General features: G+C 37.0%; 1 protein-coding gene across 4 annotated transcripts in view; it reads left to right on the top strand.

The window, feature by feature from the left end:
* Window positions 1–1,566: 1,566 nt before the first annotated feature.
* ABCA1 (ATP-binding cassette A1) overlaps window positions 1,567–17,814 on the top strand; it is an 88,184-nt gene continuing 71,936 nt past the window's right edge. For 2 of the 4 annotated variants that reach the window (XM_039025516.2, XM_039025515.2), the window contains exons 1-4: window positions 1,567–1,870; window positions 2,169–2,248; window positions 2,771–2,939; window positions 8,217–8,299. In XM_039025516.2, the coding sequence (XP_038881444.2) occupies window positions 1,784–1,870; window positions 2,169–2,248; window positions 2,771–2,939; window positions 8,217–8,299 (419 nt within the window). In that variant the 5' untranslated portion in view covers window positions 1,567–1,783. The remainder of the gene's footprint in view (window positions 1,871–2,168; window positions 2,249–2,770; window positions 2,940–8,216; window positions 8,300–17,814) is intronic. The other 2 variants (XM_090311800.1, XM_090311799.1) reach the window with 1 other exon arrangement.

The raw sequence follows: 17,814 nt of genomic DNA, 5'->3' as shown, positions 1-17,814 counted from the left end.
AATTGTTAACAATCAAGAATTTAACTATTCAAACCTTATCCAAATATATTCAAGTTCTATATTATCAATTTTTTTTAGATGTGTTTTCTCTAAAGTGAAGTGACAAATGAGCCCAACAATTTGGAATGTCTTCACATATTTACTTTTTCTTACTGATGATTTCGATTCTTTTTCTTTTATTTTTCATTTTTCTTCTCATTTCTTCACATATTGATTTCTTCACTTCTACTTTTTACTTTTTACTTTTTGCAAGATAAGTATAATGTGCTTGCTTATAATTTTGCTTCTTCCTTTTTGACTCGGATTATATTTTCTTGTGGCAATGACTTTTTATCCTTGTAAATAACTCAAATGGAAGGCTTTTGATGTTATCACCAACTAGTCCAACAGTAGTATTCATGAATTACTAACCCTTAGATTATTTAGGGGATGTTTGGGCCAAGAAATTTGATTATTTAGTGTTAGGTTATTATAGTTGGATTATGATAGTCTGTGTTTGAAGTGTAGATTATTTTAGTTTGAGTTATAATAGTATGTGTTTAAAGTGTAAACTATTCTAGTTTAAGAATGAAATAGTAAGTACTGTAGTAAAAAATAAAAAAATGATGAATGTAAAGTAGTAGAAATTGTAGCAGATGAAATTTTTGAAATAGTGTTGACTATAACTAATTGGGGACTATAAAATAGTATTTACTGTAGCAAGAAGTGGTTATTATAGTCTTAGGATAGTCATGGCCTCAAACGCCCCCTTAATTTCTCTGTAATTGATTAGTATTGTTACAAACACTAGAGATAGAGAAGTTGTCAACTTTAGTACGATTCAACTAGTTTAAATATATACAATGACTACAAGGTTAGCAATTCAAATAAGTGTATTAATTTACACCCTCATTCAAATCTCGTAAAAAGATATAATGTGAGACTTATAATTGTTTCAACTAAAGTTCTAAATGGTCGAAGTGAATCAAATTAGACCCTAGGATTATTTTTGAAAACCGTGAATGCATCAATTCTTACACGTGCATACTTTTTAAATGTTGGATTAACAAAGACGAATACAATTGATGCACGTAGAATTTTAAAAGAAACTTTTAACCGAGAGTCCAAATTGATTCACTCATGAAAATTAGTCTCGATATTCATCCAAACAAAATGTAATAAAAATAAATTGATACATACATGAAAGTTAAAAGTTAAATGATATATATATATAGTTTTATGTTTAGGAGTAGTTTTACGTTAAAATCGCTTTTCTCATGTTCAGAATCATTTCGAAACATGTTTTTAATCATTCAAATTTAATTTTATAATTTTAAATGCAATCTTCATATCATTAAAATCAATCTTGAATAATTTAAAACATATTTCATAATAATTTTAAAAACGATTGAAGTGATTTTAATCATTTTAGATTCAAATGATTTTAACTCTCAAGCCTTTTTTAAATTGATATTTTCCGAAAAAGTTATATGAATGTCATTCATGGTCTATTTCTGTCCCTTGATGGTCACAAAAGGCTATTTAGTGTAGATTCCACTTAATAATGACATTTTCCTATTCTATTTCGAGCAAATTACATTTTCCGAAATAAAGAAAAAGAATTCAAAGAAAAATTGTAAACATGTTGACTCCCCAAGAGGCTTCCTTGCCAGCGCCAACTGCCTTCATTTTTCTTCTTCTCTTCTTCTCCTCTTCTCTTTCTCTGTTTTCTCCCTCCGTATGTCTCTGATTCTGCCTTTTCGTCTTCTCTGAGAACCTCGGGCCGCCCTTTGATCCACCGGAGATGGGACTTGCATGGAGGCAGCTCCAGGTTATGCTCCGCAAGAACTGGCTTCTCAAAATTCGCCACCCGTTCATCACTTCCGCAGAGGTTATCCTCTCTATTCATCTTTTTACTTTCGCCGTCGCTTTATAGGGTTTTCTTGTTTACTGTGGTTCTCCTTCATGTATCAAGCGCTGTATTGTCAAATTCCTGGGGAATTTGTTGTTTGTTGTTGTTATTGAGTGTACAAGGATATGCGATATTAGTAGAACTGTGACTTACTGTCATTCTTCTCTACGCGGTGGAAGTTCTCTTGGTCTTCTGTACTGTTATCGATCGTTCTGTTTCTGTTTCCGTTCTGGAATGGACGATTGAATGACTAATATGTTGTTTCTGTTTCTGGCAGATTTTACTTCCGACTGTGGTGATGTTGTTACTCATAGCTGTAAGGACGCAAGTTGATAACACAGTCCATCCTCCGCAACCGTGAGTTCCAAAAAACTGCTTCTCTTTGGCTTATGACTTATGAGTGGTCCGTTAATTTATTGTATTTGTTTTGTTCGCTTGAGTTTTGTATCGTAGTATATGCTCATGGATCGTGTTTTTTATTTTTATTTTTTTAGTTTTTAAAATTATTATTTATTTCTTTTTGCTGGATTTCATGCTTCTCTTTCAAAATATTTTAACGGCTATCCTCAGTGTGTAAATAATCGTAGATGTCAAGGTCTTTCTGCATAGCTTTGGTAGTTTTGAGGATGCTCTCTTATAATGTAATCCTCTTAAGGTGATAATTTTTAGAAAAATACTTAGTGCATCGTTGCACCTTTCTTTGTGCATCCCGTCAAATTGGCCACAAATTATAATTGCTTTTTCTTTTGAAATATTTTAATTCTTTTTTTCGTGTGTGTGATGGAGTGGGATAAATAAAGAAGATGCATCCAAATATTGCTCTAATTTGTATATGTATGTATATGTATATGTATATATATATATTCCTTTTGGTGTCAGGCATATAGAGAAAGGAATGTTTGTAGAAGTTGGCAAAGGTATATCCCCGAGTTTCCAAGAAGTTCTGGAGTCACTGAAGAAACATGGAGAATATTTGGCTTTTGCACCAGATACAGTCGAGACAAAGACCATGCTACATTTGATGTCAATAAAATTTCCTCTTTTAAAGGTACATGTCTGTGCCTACCTTGTAATCTAATTCAATTCATATAAAGATGAATTGGAGTAGGACTCAAGCTGCATCCTGGTGGTTTTTTGTTTTTTGTTTGACCATCAAGTAAATATTTTTATGGCTGTGTCCTCAATATATAGTTAAAGGAATACACCAAATATTGTCGTGAAACATATATATCATAGACCCTTTCTGAAACACAATTAAAGTTACGCGATTCACTCTTTCATTTTCCAAGTGAAAGATAACAAACTAATTGATCTTGTTTTCTTGGTAGTTTGAATCAGATCTAAAAGTTTATTTGTTGACTAACAACCTCTATTCCCTTGTGGCATGCTACAATGTTTTCTTCATTACAGTCTTCTTAATCACCCCCCACCATTTGGGAGTTTTGAATGTTTTTCTTAGCGTTCCTTTCCTTATTTATTTTGTAATTAATTCCAATTGAGGTTGCATTTTGTCCATTCATAATGGGGGAATGTAATTTTTGTATTGAAAATTTCAACATATCAATGTAAAAATCTCCATGTATTAGAAAGATCATTGCCCATAACAGGTCAACCCCCTTTCTCAAATTCTTTCCGGAAAGGAATCATTATCTTAGAAAATATAGGTTGTAAAATGGATTGGTGTGATACCTTGGTTTGAGTAGCTGACATTTTTTTTTTTGGGATAAAAACAATTTCATTCATAAATCATGAATGAAATAGTCAAATGTATATACAAAAGAGCCCTATGAAAGGGAGTAGAATAGTTGGTTCCAATTTGCGACAAGATAATTTAAGCTTTGATTTTGTTAGGTATCTACCCCTGTGCTCATTAAAACCCAACACAACAACCATAGAAATAACCAACAATACAGAGCAACAATCTCTGCTACAAAGTCTATTAATATAAGAGAATAATCAAAAGCTTACACTGAAACAAAGAGCACAAAAAATGGAAAAAAAAGGACAATAATAAGAGTAAGAGAATCCTGAACTAGCCAATTCGAGAGGGCTAGAAATCTCTCCTTCAAAAGTTGTTGTAGCTTTTCCCAAAATGATCCATGCCTCCCCCCAACCTCCCTCCTTGCTGTTCATAGACCAGTGGTCCCCCCTTGTATCACCTCTTTCCTCACAGTTATTTCCTCCTCCCACAATCTTTGGTGTAATTCCTCTTCTACCCTTCCTCTTATAGGTGTGTATGATTGGAGGCTTAACAATACGCCCTCCTCGAAATTCACCTTGTCCCTAAGGTGGAGCTGAGGAAACTGTTCCTTGTTGCTTCACTCTCCGACAATCCTTTCCATTTCACTAACAATTCATTTGCAGTCAATTCCCTGTTCCAACGTATTCCCAGAATGAATTCAGGAACTACCTACTGCTCCCACTCTTCACTTAATGCTGGAGGATATTGTTGCACTTTGATCTGCTCACCCAATTTCTTCTTTAACTGAGATATATGGAACACGTTGTGCATATTTGCCTCTGGTGGTAATTCTAGCTTGTATGCCACCTCTTCAATTTGCTCCAACACACGGTAAGGACCATAGAATTTTGGGGCTAATTTTTCACATCCTTTCCTTGCTAATGAGTGTTGCTGACAGAGTCAGAGTTTCAAAAACACTTAATCTCCCACTTCAAATTGTAATTTTCTCCTATTCAAATCACCTTGCTTCTTCATTCGGTTCCTTGCCACCATCAAGTGTTCTTTCAAGGCATTCAAAGCTGTATCCTTTGCCATTCGTTGTTGCTGCACCAAATCATTTGAAGTTTTCTTCTCCCTGTATGATACTAATGGTGGGGGTTTTCTCCTAAACACTGCCTGATATGGAGTGGATTTAATTGAAAAATGGGAGGTGGTGTTGTACCCAAGTTCAGCCCAAGGAATCCACTTACTCCATTTCGATGGTTGCTCATTACAAAAACACCTCAAATAAGTCTTTAAACATCGGTTCACTCTTTTAGTCTGGCCATCCATTTGAGGATGAAATGTTGTGCTCCTCTTCAATACCGTCCCCATCATGGAAAATAGTTCTTACAAAAATGGCTAAGGAAAATCTTATCTCGATCTGTCACTATTGATTTTGGAATCCGACTTTCTTCTTTACTAATAAAACCGAGCTCGAGTAGGGTCTGCGACTTGGCCTTATAATTCTCGTGTTTAGCATTCACCTACGAGTTTCTTGATCTCCTCCTTCTGGTGGTGCCCGTATTTATAAGGTCTTACGTTAATTGGGAGCTGTCCTTTCTGTGTGATGATCTGATGATCGATCTTCCTCTTTGGTGGAAGATCTGTTTCCGAATATATCTTTGCTTTCCTCAAGTAAAGATTGAATCATCACTGGCAGCGTCTCTTCCTCACGATCCCTGTCTTCTTCAATCACTTCTCAATTATCTGTTATCTCTGCATTCTGGAACTCAATCAAGATTCCTTGATCTTTTTTATCCCAAACTGTAGCTAAAGCCTTCAACGATATTTTTGAATGGGTCAGAGAAGGGTCTTCTCTCAAGGTCACGATTCGGTTTTCCTCAGTAAAACTCATTGTCAACGATGGCTAGTGAACCCCCATAAACCCCGTGGTACAGAGCCACTGCATTCCCTACACCACATCCATCTTTCCCAGGTCTATCGGAAGGAAATCAGCTGTGATAACCAATCCTTGAAGTTTTAGTATGACTGATTTACAGACCTCCTTACCTCGTATTGCGTCACCATTTCCTATCACTACCCCATACTTCCCTATGAGTGTTATGGCCAGCTTCATCTCATCGACTAAATTTTGGTGAGTGAAGTTATGAGTTGTCCCACAATCGATTAAGACGATCACTTCTTTTTCTCCCATGACCCCCTTCAGTTTCATCGTCCTCCGCTTTGAGAATCCCATCATCGATCGTAACGAGACCTCCACGTTTTCAATTACTTCAACTGAATTCAATTTAGGTCCTTCTTTGGCTTTTTCGCCCCCAGATTCGTTCCCTAGGTCGTCCTCATTCGAAATAAATAACATTATCTCCTGATTCTCCCTAACCTTGCAATGATGGCCGACCTAGTACTTTTCATTACAATGAAAGCATAGCCCCTTCTCCAATCATTCCCTATACTCACTATCGGACAGTCGTTTCACCGGAGGGTCTTTCTTCACGGCATTTCCCTTGACGGGAATGGTTACTTGCCTGGTCGCTCCCGTTTTTGTTCCCTTAGTTTTCAACATTCCAATATTAGCTCTGTAAACCCATGATTTCGAATTCTCTCCATTAAAAATCGGCATCTCCAGACGTTTGTATTTACTCTTGTCCGCACCTCCGATCCCTTGATTCTGAGTTGATTCCACTTCTTCCATTTTTCCTTTCAACTTGATTCGAGATCCGCCCGTCATGCTTGATTCTTTGTTCTTCTTGGTCGAACTACTCTCTCTAACATCTTTCGATAGCTTTTCCACATTCTTGCAAAGGCCCACGATCAGGCCCTTCATTCCTGCAATCTCCTTCTCGGTAGCTTCTACCTGTTCCTCGATCTGCTTCTGTGCCATTTGCCTTGTTCGTCCTAAGATTTTAACGGTTTTGATACCAATTTGTCAGGTATCTACCCTCGTGCCCAGTAAAACCCAACAACACAACAACCACAGAAATAACCAGCAATACAGAGCAACAATCTCTGCCACAAAGTGTATTAATATTAGAGAATAATCAAAAGCTTACACTGAAACAAAGAGCGCAAAAAATGGAAGAAAAGAAGGACAATAATAAGAGCAAGAGAATCCTAAACTAGCCAATTCGAGAGGGCTAGAAATCTCTCCTACAAAAGCTGTTATAGCTTTTCCCAAAATGATCCATGTCTCCCCCCAGCCTCCCTCCTTTCTGTTTATAACCCAGCTTAGTGGTCCCCCTTGTATCACCCGGTTATTTCCTCCTTCCACAATCTTTGGTGTAATTCCTCTTCTACCCTTCCTCTAATAGGTGTGTATGATTGGAGGCTTAACAAATTTTTAAGGGGTTGTATATTTTTACACTAAAAAAGAGGATTAGAAGTAGATGAATCTAGGTTGTCTTTGGAGGGTCATCTAGCTAGCAGCCAATCCATGGTATTAAGGCAAAGAGTGATTGATACCCCACGATATGAATTTAATCCTTTTTCGGCAGTGAAGCTTCCAAAGCATTTTGTAAATGACATTTCGGTGGAGGGGTTACTAGTAGATAAATGAGACAGCTAAGAGAGCTCAACCCTGATGGATCAATTTCTGGACTAAAAGTGCGCCTTACTGCAAAAGGCTATGCATAGATGTATAAAATTGTTTATTCTGATATGTGTTCTCCGGTTTCTAAATTAATTTCAGTTAAGTTATTCATTTTCATGACAACTTCTCAAGGTTAGCCTTTGCATTAGCTTGCCATTAAAAATGCTTTTCTCCATAGTGATCTTTGAAGGAGCTGAAGCTAGTGGAAGTACGATAGGAAATATTGTAGTTAAACTTGGCTGAAGGAAGCCATTTTACCCACTATTTCATGGTAGACATTGTCAGCAACATAAGTAACTTTCAATTCCCCAAATAGAGACTTTAGTTTGCCCATTGGTGGGTGGTAAGTTGTACTCTGCTTAAATTGAGTGCCCATATGGCCATCGACGGTGATATTGGCAATTCAAGCTCTTTGACTAAGTCTTGCAATGAAATTATCGGATGCCTCACTCTGTTACACTATGTTATTTTCTGCTTTCCCGTTATTTTTATGAGGACTGTTTCTAGAAATTATCTCATTAACTGTGTATTCTTATTTTTTAGAAATAGAGCGTAGTTTTTGTTTTCCTTGGAGTATATGTTACAGTTCAGTGTTTATCTTTTGCTTAGTCATCTTTAGATTGTCAAATGTTTGTTTACGTTGGCCAGTATTACCCTGCCAGGCTTATTGGCTGTTCGTAGCTCTAGCCTAAGGTTTTTGGTTTGCTTGGTTCCTTATATCCCATAATTTGGGTTTGTGGTTTTCTGTCCCATTCCTCGTTCTTTGCTGCTTTTTCTTATATTTGTTGTTGATACTTCTTTGTAATTTTTTCATTTTATCAGTAGAATGTTTGTTTCTGTACAAAAAGGAGGTTGATAGTTTTGAAGTGGAATTTCCAACCTGGTGGAAGCATCTGTTTTCTTTTAGCTGCTGGTGAAAGTGCTCTGTTTGTTATTGGCGGGAAAATCAAAATTTTATTTTTAAGGATGGGCCAGTTCAATATGGCAATGAGTCCACCTGGGCCCATCATTGCTTATTTTCCAGATGCTAAATGTATACCACCTTGTGCTGGCAGGTAGTTACTAGAGTTTACAAAGATGAACAAGAGCTGGAAACCTACATTCGTTCTGATCTATATGGAAACTGCAATTTAGCTAAGTAAGTATTTAAATATTTATATATATTTGATAAGAGATTAAAGTTTTCAATATAAAAAAGAAAAGCACAAGAAGGAAAATGATGCAATTATGATTTCTTTTATAGACGAGACATCTTTTAAATCAAATTTACAGTTCTACTTAAAGTTATGCACTAAAATAGTAAAATTTCAAGCCATTGAACCCATGCCAACAAAATTAGAAATTAAAATTCCTGGCCCTTTAAATTCTCATAGCAACCGCAGTAGCTTAGTCAAGGAAGAGGTTGTCTAGAGAAGAACCTTAGCTGTTACAGTGGGACTTTTTAAGCATGGTTCACTGGACTTCAAGTCTAGTGGAGCTTGAATAGGTTAAATTAAAAAGTTTTAATGGTTTAGGCAGGTTGGTTGTCAATGTGGGTAATATCAAAAGCTTGCTGATACAGATCTAGTAAATTCATTCAAGAATGAATGTTTTATTTAATCATGATTAGTTAGCTTATGTCAAAGAATTTGGAAGCTTGATAGCAATTGGTGCATTACATCAAAATCCCTCCTCTCTTACTTTATCCAATGAGATTAGTAGTCCTCGGCTCATTTTTTGAACAACAATTATTTTTGTTTAGGATCCCCATTTCTATTCATAATCATAAAAAACGACGGTTCGACAGATCTTAAGAACTCATTTGACTAAGTGGGAGGTGGTGTTGAGGTTGGATCTTAGGAACTCATTTGACTAAGTGGGAGGTGGTGTTGAGGTTGATGGATAGGATGACACAGGCAACTTGAGATTATGGAATTCCTTCGTGATGTCTTCGTGGTTATGACATTTTCTTTTAGAGGTAATGCTTTGTGGTTTAGTCCTTTTTTTAAGAGACATATATTCACTAGACAAAAATAGGGGACAAACGACTTAGGGGCTGTTTGGGGCTCCTAAGTTCGGATTGTAATGTAATTTGAAACTCATGTTTGGATTGAATGTTTTGGGCCTAATTTATAATATTAAACTCATTCCGTTCCGACAGTTTTTAACCCAACCCTCTTTCCTACCGTTTTCACGTTTCACGATCACATTTCTGTTCCGTCCTTGATTCCTTACACATTCCAACACCCCTCTAGTTCCAATAATCCTAATTACATTCCAACCTTCCAAACAACTCCTTGGGGCAGGGGGAAGGGAGAACCTTCTCTCAAGGATCTAATTACAAAAACAATTTAACCAATGGTTGTCAATCAATGCAATTGGATAGTTACAACAGAATTGATTATAACTACGAGCCCACCATGAGGCAATAAGCTGAAAGTTTCCGCAAATAGAAATAAAATCAGAAAACTATCTTCAGATAACCTTAGTCTCTTTTCATTATATCAATAAAAAGTTTTTGTTTCCGTTTCAAAAAAAAAAAAAACCTTTTGTTTCTTTCAAGCCAACACACCCAAAGAAATGCCCGGATAGCATAGCCGCAAAGGACTCTAGCTTTATGTTTCAAACTCCAACCATAAAAGGAAAAACAGCTGGTAACCCTTTGAAAACCTGAAGCATCATAAATTAAAAAAGTGCTCTCTCCTCTCTTCTCTCTCCCCTCTCTTCTTTCCTCCCTTTGGCACCCTATTCCGACCTAACTCCCCGCCCTCCCTCCATCTCCGGCACCCTTTTCCGACCTAACTCCCCGCCGTCCCCCCATCTCCGACCAACTTTGCCTATTCCCACCAACCTCAACCCTCACCTACAACCCTCGGCTAATCTATCTCTCATGGCCTGTCCATTTACCCTCTCCTCCAAGCCTAACTTAGCTGTCGAAGTTATCAACTGTAAGATTAAGGACAGCCACTTCTGTGCCCTCATCCAAGCTGGTTCAGTAATCATAGAAGATGTGGAAGCCAAAAAGCAAATTTCCTTGTCAAAATCACAACCACTTTGGTTTGTGAAGAACATCTCTTTCGAAACTTCCAACATCTAGCTTCTTTGTCAAAAGCGGGCAAGACGCTTTTGGCGTAACCAAGATTTCTAAAATCAGAAGCTACTCAAACTGGTATTAAGATGTGCAGTGTGGCCTATAGTTGGAGGACGATTTTTCATTCACATTCCATCAAGAACTCTTAATTCAGGTTGGTATTCCTTCCTTACCTTGCTAAATGATGCTTTATCCCTCTCTGAAGTTGAATAGATAGAAAAGAACCCTCACTCAGCCCCAAGCTCCTATGCTGACATAGTAAGGGGAAGATCGATTAAGTTTGTTTTTCTAGAAAAACCGAGTCCCCTGCACCCTCAGAACATAAAAAAACAGAGCAAATCAATCTTTTGGGTCCAAAAACATCAGGATATCCTCAAAGAAGACTTCAGCAAACTGTAGGTAGTCAGCCGTTTTTGTGAATTCAATGATTGGAAGGAAGTTTCAGAGGTACTAAGACAGTGGTCTAAGTCTAAAATTCTCATCAATCCCCTTTTAGCAGAATCAGCCCTATTAAAGCTGGAAAAGGGGAATTTAGAAGACTTGATTGAACATCCAGGGGTGTGGCAAAGAATAGGACATCTTCACCTAAAGATTGAAAGGTGGAACACTAAATTACACAGCCGGCCAAGGGTAGTTAAAGGCTATGGAGGATGGATTTCAATTAAAAATCTATCATTAGAATTTTGGTGCAAGCAAATATTTGAAGCAATTGGTGCTTATTTTGGTGGATTAGAAGCAATTGCCATAGAAACTTTAAACCTGTTAAATGTGGCAGAAGCTAGAATTCAAGTTAAGGAAAATTTATGTGGATTTATACCAGCAACTCTAGAAATTCCAGATGAAAACAGGGGAAGCATCTTCCTTCATTTTGGTGATATTGAATTTTTAAACCCTCCAAAGAAGGCCAAGAGGTTTTTTAATAAAAAGAATCTCTCAAATCCGGTAGACAAGGCTAGATTTAATCAAGTATTGATAGATGAAGGATTATGTGATTCTAATGAGGGTAAGCAATGGTAGCAGTCAATCATTTGAATTTTTCCAGAAATCCCCTGTTTTCAAAGGGAATTTTGCCCCAAACAGTGATGAAGGAAGTTAAACAGTCTGAAAAGGAGACTTTTCAGATAGATAAGTTGAATCCGGTGACTTTTCAGATAGATGGAGGAGTAGTCAGCCCATCGGAAGCTATCATTGGTGAAGTTCAATCCAGATCTATCCCTAACCGGTTTAGTGTGAACAACAAGAAAGAGAAAGAAGTGGAGCCATTAAGAGGAGAGAAGGAGTATCATTTATTGAAGAGAGAAGGTGTAGTAAATCCAACTCATTTCAAAGGAAGTCCAACGGTTTCTACACTACCAATGACCCCTTTAATTTCCTCACTCGAAATACCAACAACCCCCATTTCAAATATATCCTTTGAGGAAGTCCAACAGTCTATTTCATTAAAGCAAGGAGAATTTTTATTAATGGACAAACAAAAAACCCATCTGAAGGATGCAGCCACTCCGTGTGAGGAATTATTGGTTTCCAAGCTGGCAGTTGATCTTCCAGCCCATACAGAAGGCCAATCGACAAGTTTTGCCTTTCCTTTTCACACCTACGAATCATTGAAAAAAGATTCTTTAGGTGGCCTTTCCTCTCCCCATACCTTACCTGGAATTAATCCAAAAAATACAAGCAAGGTTTCCATCCTAAAACCTTTTCGAAAACACTTCATAAGAAAGAAAACTTCTTTCCAAAACGGCTGGACTGCCTTGTTGAATGCAGACATTTTAGAAAGCTATTGCATCAAGGTTCAATTACCTTCCGTCTCCTCTTCCAGGTCAGTATCTCACCCCTCCTTCAAAGATTTCAAAGTCCTAAACTCACAAGTAGCCTTTATTAGAGGCTTATCCGACCCTCCAACGGATTTTTCCAAAGGTTATGACTCAGATGAAGACTCCCTACTCAGCATTAGTAGTGAGGAGAATGGCAGCTTAGTCTATGACCTCCTCCAGGAAGAAGAATACCTTGATTATGAACAGCAACAAGACTTGCACTATTTGTTCCAACCTGAAGAAAACTTCAGCACAATTAGTTTCATCAATTCTTGCATCAAGCCCATTAAAAAAGAAGAAATTCCAAGTAACCTGATTAAATTGGTAGAGGATAGCGGATTGATTTTGGGTTAATTATAAGAACTCAATATGAAAATCATGTCATGGAATACTAGAGGTTTGAATGATGCTTCCAAAAGATTGGCAGTAAGAAGAAATATCAGAAAAGTAAATCCGGACTTGGTCATGATCCAAGAAACCAAGAAAAAGTCTTTTGACAGCAGATTCATAAAAGAAATTTGGAGTTCTAAAGATATAGGGTGGGAATATGTGGAAGCACAAGGTCATTTAGGAGGCTTGTTAATCATGTGGGATGAAAGTAAGATCACTGTGACAGAGATTCTTAAGGGAGGCTACTCTTTATCAATTAAATGCATCTCATTATGCAAGAAGACAGCTTGGGTCACAAATGTTTATGGTCCTACGGATTACAAAGAAAGAAAGCACATTTGGTTGGAATTATATTCACTTTCAAGGTATTGTTGTGAGTCTTGGTGCATTGGAGGAGATTTCAACATCACTAGAAAGATTCAAGAAAGAAATCCAACCGGGAGACTAACAAAAGGGATGAAGAAGTTTAATAAATTTATTGATTCAGCAAAATTACTGGAAATCCCCCTTGGAAATGGCCAATTTACTTGATCAAGAGATGGTCCTCCAGCTTCTTCTTCACTTCTTGATAGATTTCTGGTATCAAACACTTGGGATGATATCTTTGCAAATACTAGAGTTGTAAGAATGGCAAGAACATGTTCAGATCACTTTCCAATCCTTCTTGAAGCTGGTTCCTTTGAATGGGGGCCATCTCCTTTCAGATTTTATAACAGCTAGTTATCCATAGTAGAAAGTTGTAAAATTGTTAAAGACACGTTAACAGCGGATGTTCAGCAATTGCTGGATTTGTCATATCTATGAAGTTAAGAAAAGTAAAAACAGCCCTTAAAGCTTGGCATGTAGAATTTGAGAAAGCAAGAAAATCAAATGAGAAAATGCTATTAAGAAAATTAGAGGAAATTGATCAACAAGTAGAAGCTTATGGCTTAACAGGTTTAAACAGAAGTTTGAGAAATGTGTTGACGGCTGAACTTTTTCCCCATTATAGAATAGATGAAAGAAATCTAAGACAAAAAAGCAAGCTTAGTTAAGTTTAGGGGATGAAAATACAAAATTCTTTCATAGATTTCTGGATGCAAAAAAAAGAAGGAATTTGATTTCTGAGCTCATCAATGATCAAGGAGTACCAATCAATTCTTTCAAAGAGATTGAAGACCTCATCTTAGATTTCTACTCCACTTTATATACCAAATTTCCAGGCCAAAGAACAGTGCCTCTCAACCTGAAATGGTCCAAAGTTTCCACTGCCGATAATGCAAAGTTGACAACAAGGTTCTCTTTAGTAGAGATCAAATCTGCCTTAAATCTATTAGGTAAAAACAAGGACCCTGGTCTGGATGGTTTTACAGCTGAATTCCTTCTCAAATTTTGGGATTTCGTCAAGGATAAATACCTAGAACTTTTTGAAGACTTCTACAATAATGGAAAGTTAAATTCATGCATAAAAGAAAACTTCATCAGCCTTATTCAGAAGAAAAAGAATGCTACTCGGGTATGTGATTTCAGGCCAATAAGCCTAACAACTTTGTCTTACAAATTAGTAGCTAAAGTATTAGCGGAAAGACTGAAAAAAGTAATGCCAAGTATAATAGAGGCTTCTCAAAGTGCTTTTATCGAAGGAAGACAAATTTTAGACCCCATTCTTATTGCAAATGAAGTGGTTGAAGACTACCGTTCCAAGGGAAAAAAGGATGGATTCTAAAAATTGATTTAGAAAAGGCCTTCGATAGGGTGGATTGGGAGTTTCTTGAAAAAATTCTGGTCGAGAAGAACTTTGACTCAAGATGGATTATGTGGATGATGGGCTGTATTTCTAACACAAAATTCTCAATCTTCATAAATAGAAGACCTCGTGGCAGAATTCAAGCTTCAAGAGGATTAAGGCAAGGTGACCCTCTTTCTCCTTTCTTATTCCTACTAGTCAGCCCAGTTTCAAGAAAAAGGAAAACTCAACAACCTAAAGAAAATACTTGAATTATTTGAGTGGTGTTTGGGGCTGAAGGTAAATTAGGAAAAATCAGCTTTATGTGGCATCAATATAGTCCATCTCAAGTTACAATCAGAAGCAACCCTCTTAAATTGCAAGGCTGTCCACCTCCCATTTATGTACCTCGGCCTTCCTCTAGGGGGATATCCTAAACAACTAGCTTTTTGGCAACCAGTGATCGACAAAGTACAAAGCAAATTGGACAAATGGAAGAGATACAACCTCTCAAGAGGAGGTCGTGCCACCCTTTGTAAGTCAGTTCTTTCTCATATACCAAATTACTATATCACTTTTTCAGATGCCAGAAAAGGTGATTCAATCTCTAGAAAGAACATTGAGGAATTTTTTTGGGAAGGACATTCCGGAAGCAAAATAAATCATCTGGTTAAATGGAGCATAGCTTCACGGTCCCAAGAAGATGGTGGACTCGGCATTGGGGGCTTGAAACTAAAAAATCAGGGCCTTTTAGCAAAATGGGGGTGGAGGTTTTTCTTTGAGGTCAACTCACTTTGGAGAAAAGTTATTATAAGCATTCATGGAAGAAGTAAGTTTGGTTGGCATACCAATGGTAAATCTTCCAGCAGCCTTAGAAGCCCATGGATTAATATTTCAAGATTTTGATTAAAAGTGGATTCCTTGGCAGCCTTTAAGGTTGGTAATGGTGAAAGAATAAGCTTTTGGAGAGATCCTTGGTTGGATTTGGTTCCTCTAAAAATCTCATTCCCTAATCTTTTCGCTATCTCCACCAAACCCGAAGGTTTATTACAAGATTATTGGGATGAGATTTCAACATCTTGGACTTTTCACTTTAGAAGACTGTTAAAGGATGAAGAGGCAGAAAACTTCCAGATTTTGTCTGGAAAACTCAATCACTGTAAACTTAATTCAATTTCAGATAAAAGACGGTGGTCTTTAGAACCAAATGGGGTTTACTCAATCAAGTCTCTTGTAAAGCATCTATCTTTCTCCTCTCCAATTGGTCAGTCACTAGAATCAGCATTATAGAAGTCTAAGAGCCTTAGAAGGGTAAATATTCTGATTTGGATCATGCTGAATGGCTCTCTTAATAGTGCAGACATCCTCCAAAGGAAGTTACCTACACACTATATTTCTCCACAGGGTTGCACTCTTTGTTGGGTAAACTCAGAATCTCTCTTGCATTTGTTCTTCCAGTGTGTTTTTGCAGAATTTTGTTGGACATCTCTTTTCAAATGCTTTAATGTCAGTTGGGTTCTTATAATGACTTTAAGGCTAATGTGCTTCAACTCTTAATCGGGCCACGTCTGAAGAAGAAGCCTAAACTACTTTGGACCAACGCAGTTAAAGCTTTATTATCAGAAATTTGGTTTGAAAGAAATCAAAGAGTATTTCAAGATAAAGCCTCTTCTAGTTCGGCTAAGTTCGATATCGCCCACATCAACGCCTCCTCCTCGTGCTCGCTGTCCAAAGTTTTTCAAGACTTCTCTTTACAAGACATCAACCTCAATTGGAAAGCTTTTATTTTCCCGCTCTCTTGATTTTGTAACAACATATTAGTGGTTATTATTCTCAGTTTAACTTTCAGATAACCATTGGGCTGTATGCCTTGTCTTTTGCAAGGTCCCCTTCATTTTGTTCTTAGTTTTGGATTCTAGTTTTTCTTGGAGATGATGAGAATGCTAAGGAGGTGTCAACCTAGTTGAGATGTCCTAGTGCATTTGCTGATCCATCTTGTACTTTTTAGAGTGCTTGTTTGTAGTGCACTTTTTGTTTGTTTCCTTGTCACTTGTAACATCTTTCATTATCTTAATGAAGTGGATTATTTCTGGTTCAAAAAAAAAAAAAAAAAAAACTCCAACCATAAAACACTTCAGAAAGCCCATCATCGATTCATGATGAAAGTTGTTTTTATGAAAGGAAAAGAAAAACAAAGAAAGCCAATCATCGATCTGATTGGGCATTTAGGCAGAAATTCCAAAAGTTTGAAACAGAAACACCAGCCCAAATCATTTCATTCTTTCAGCAAGTCTTTTTGTCTTGGTTTTCCTTTTTCTTATTATTTATGTTTGGTTCACTAAATCTGCAACTAAGAAAACCAACAACCATGTGATGAGGCCAAAATAGGAGACAGTAGACCAAAGGAACTTGGAGAAGTGAGAGACCATCCACCAACTTTGACAGCTTTGAGAAAAGGCCACTCCTATTAAGTAAGAGAAATAACATCGAGTTGCCCATAGAATTTAAAGTAGAGGTCAGAAAGCTTTGACAAGAGTTGCTGAAAATTTTCAATCTTCCACTTGGGGTACTTTATTACGCACGGAAGCTTCTCCTTTTGAATTCAGTCCAATTCTTCATATAGATGAGCTATCCATTCTTGAAAACAAAACTTCAATAGATGTTGTCGAAATGCAGGAGAGAAAAACTCCAATTAGTTAATGCAGCCGAAAGAACTTCTTGGAATGCCTTGAAAATAGAGAATTCTTCCACCCAAAAAAAAAAAAAAAAAAAATGGTGTTGAAAGAGTTCCTTGAAAAGAGACAGAAACCCAACAGCCTTAATTAATATTGCAGCCGAAACAAATACTCCAACAATTCCAGTAACATTCAATCTACATAACGAGGAGACCATTTGCCTTTCCACAACCCTCCGCAAAGGACCATGAAAAATTCTAATCTGATCATACGAACAATCACCTAACCAAAGGAGAATGGTGATTGGAGACTTTACAGAGTTGTAAACTGCAGAATTCAATCAGAGAAGAAATTTGGAAGGGATTTGAGATGAAGAAAGTGGAGTGAACCTTGCTTGAGCTGCGTTGCTAGACTCCCTTACGGCTGCAGCTCAACAAACCATTAAGCTCTTCCCCATAATTCCCAGTTAGACTTTTCTCAACCTTTTTTTTCCCATCAAATTAAAATCAAGCTCTTCACTACTAACACTTACCATCGAGTCATCATTCAAGACATCTTGTTTAGGAGAACTAATAGAGCTCAACTGTTGCATATCCCAGACTTGGGAATATAGTTGACCTCCAGTGAAGGGTGAACTGGCTTTAGAGAGTTTTTTTGCAATTCCGGTAATAAAGCTTGAGTAACAGCTTCTTCCAAACAGTCATGATTGAACTTGTCTTGTTTATAAAAAATAGAACTTCTTTTTCCTAGAATATTATTTATGTTTGGTTCAGCTTGGACTTTATTTGTACTAAGGTCTTTACTTAAAATGTGTTCCCTTGTTGGAGATAGTTCCCATGCATAAGTCTGTAATAAGCATTTTTCAATGTCAAGCTAAAATGATGATGGAAATGAAATTCCCGTTAATATCTATATAAAACTGCCTTTTAAGGGCTGCATACTTGGTGACATATGATTGTTATATTAGCGTTTACAATAATCAAATCATTTCATTCTTTA

The sequence above is a fragment of the Benincasa hispida genome, chromosome 3, assembly GCF_027475165.1.
Source record: "Benincasa hispida cultivar pf3 chromosome 3, pf3_genome.v1.1, whole genome shotgun sequence".
Taxonomy (NCBI): Eukaryota; Viridiplantae; Streptophyta; class Magnoliopsida; order Cucurbitales; family Cucurbitaceae; genus Benincasa; species Benincasa hispida.
Note: the sequence above shows the minus strand (reverse complement) of the source record. Positions and strands in the feature narration are given on the sequence as shown.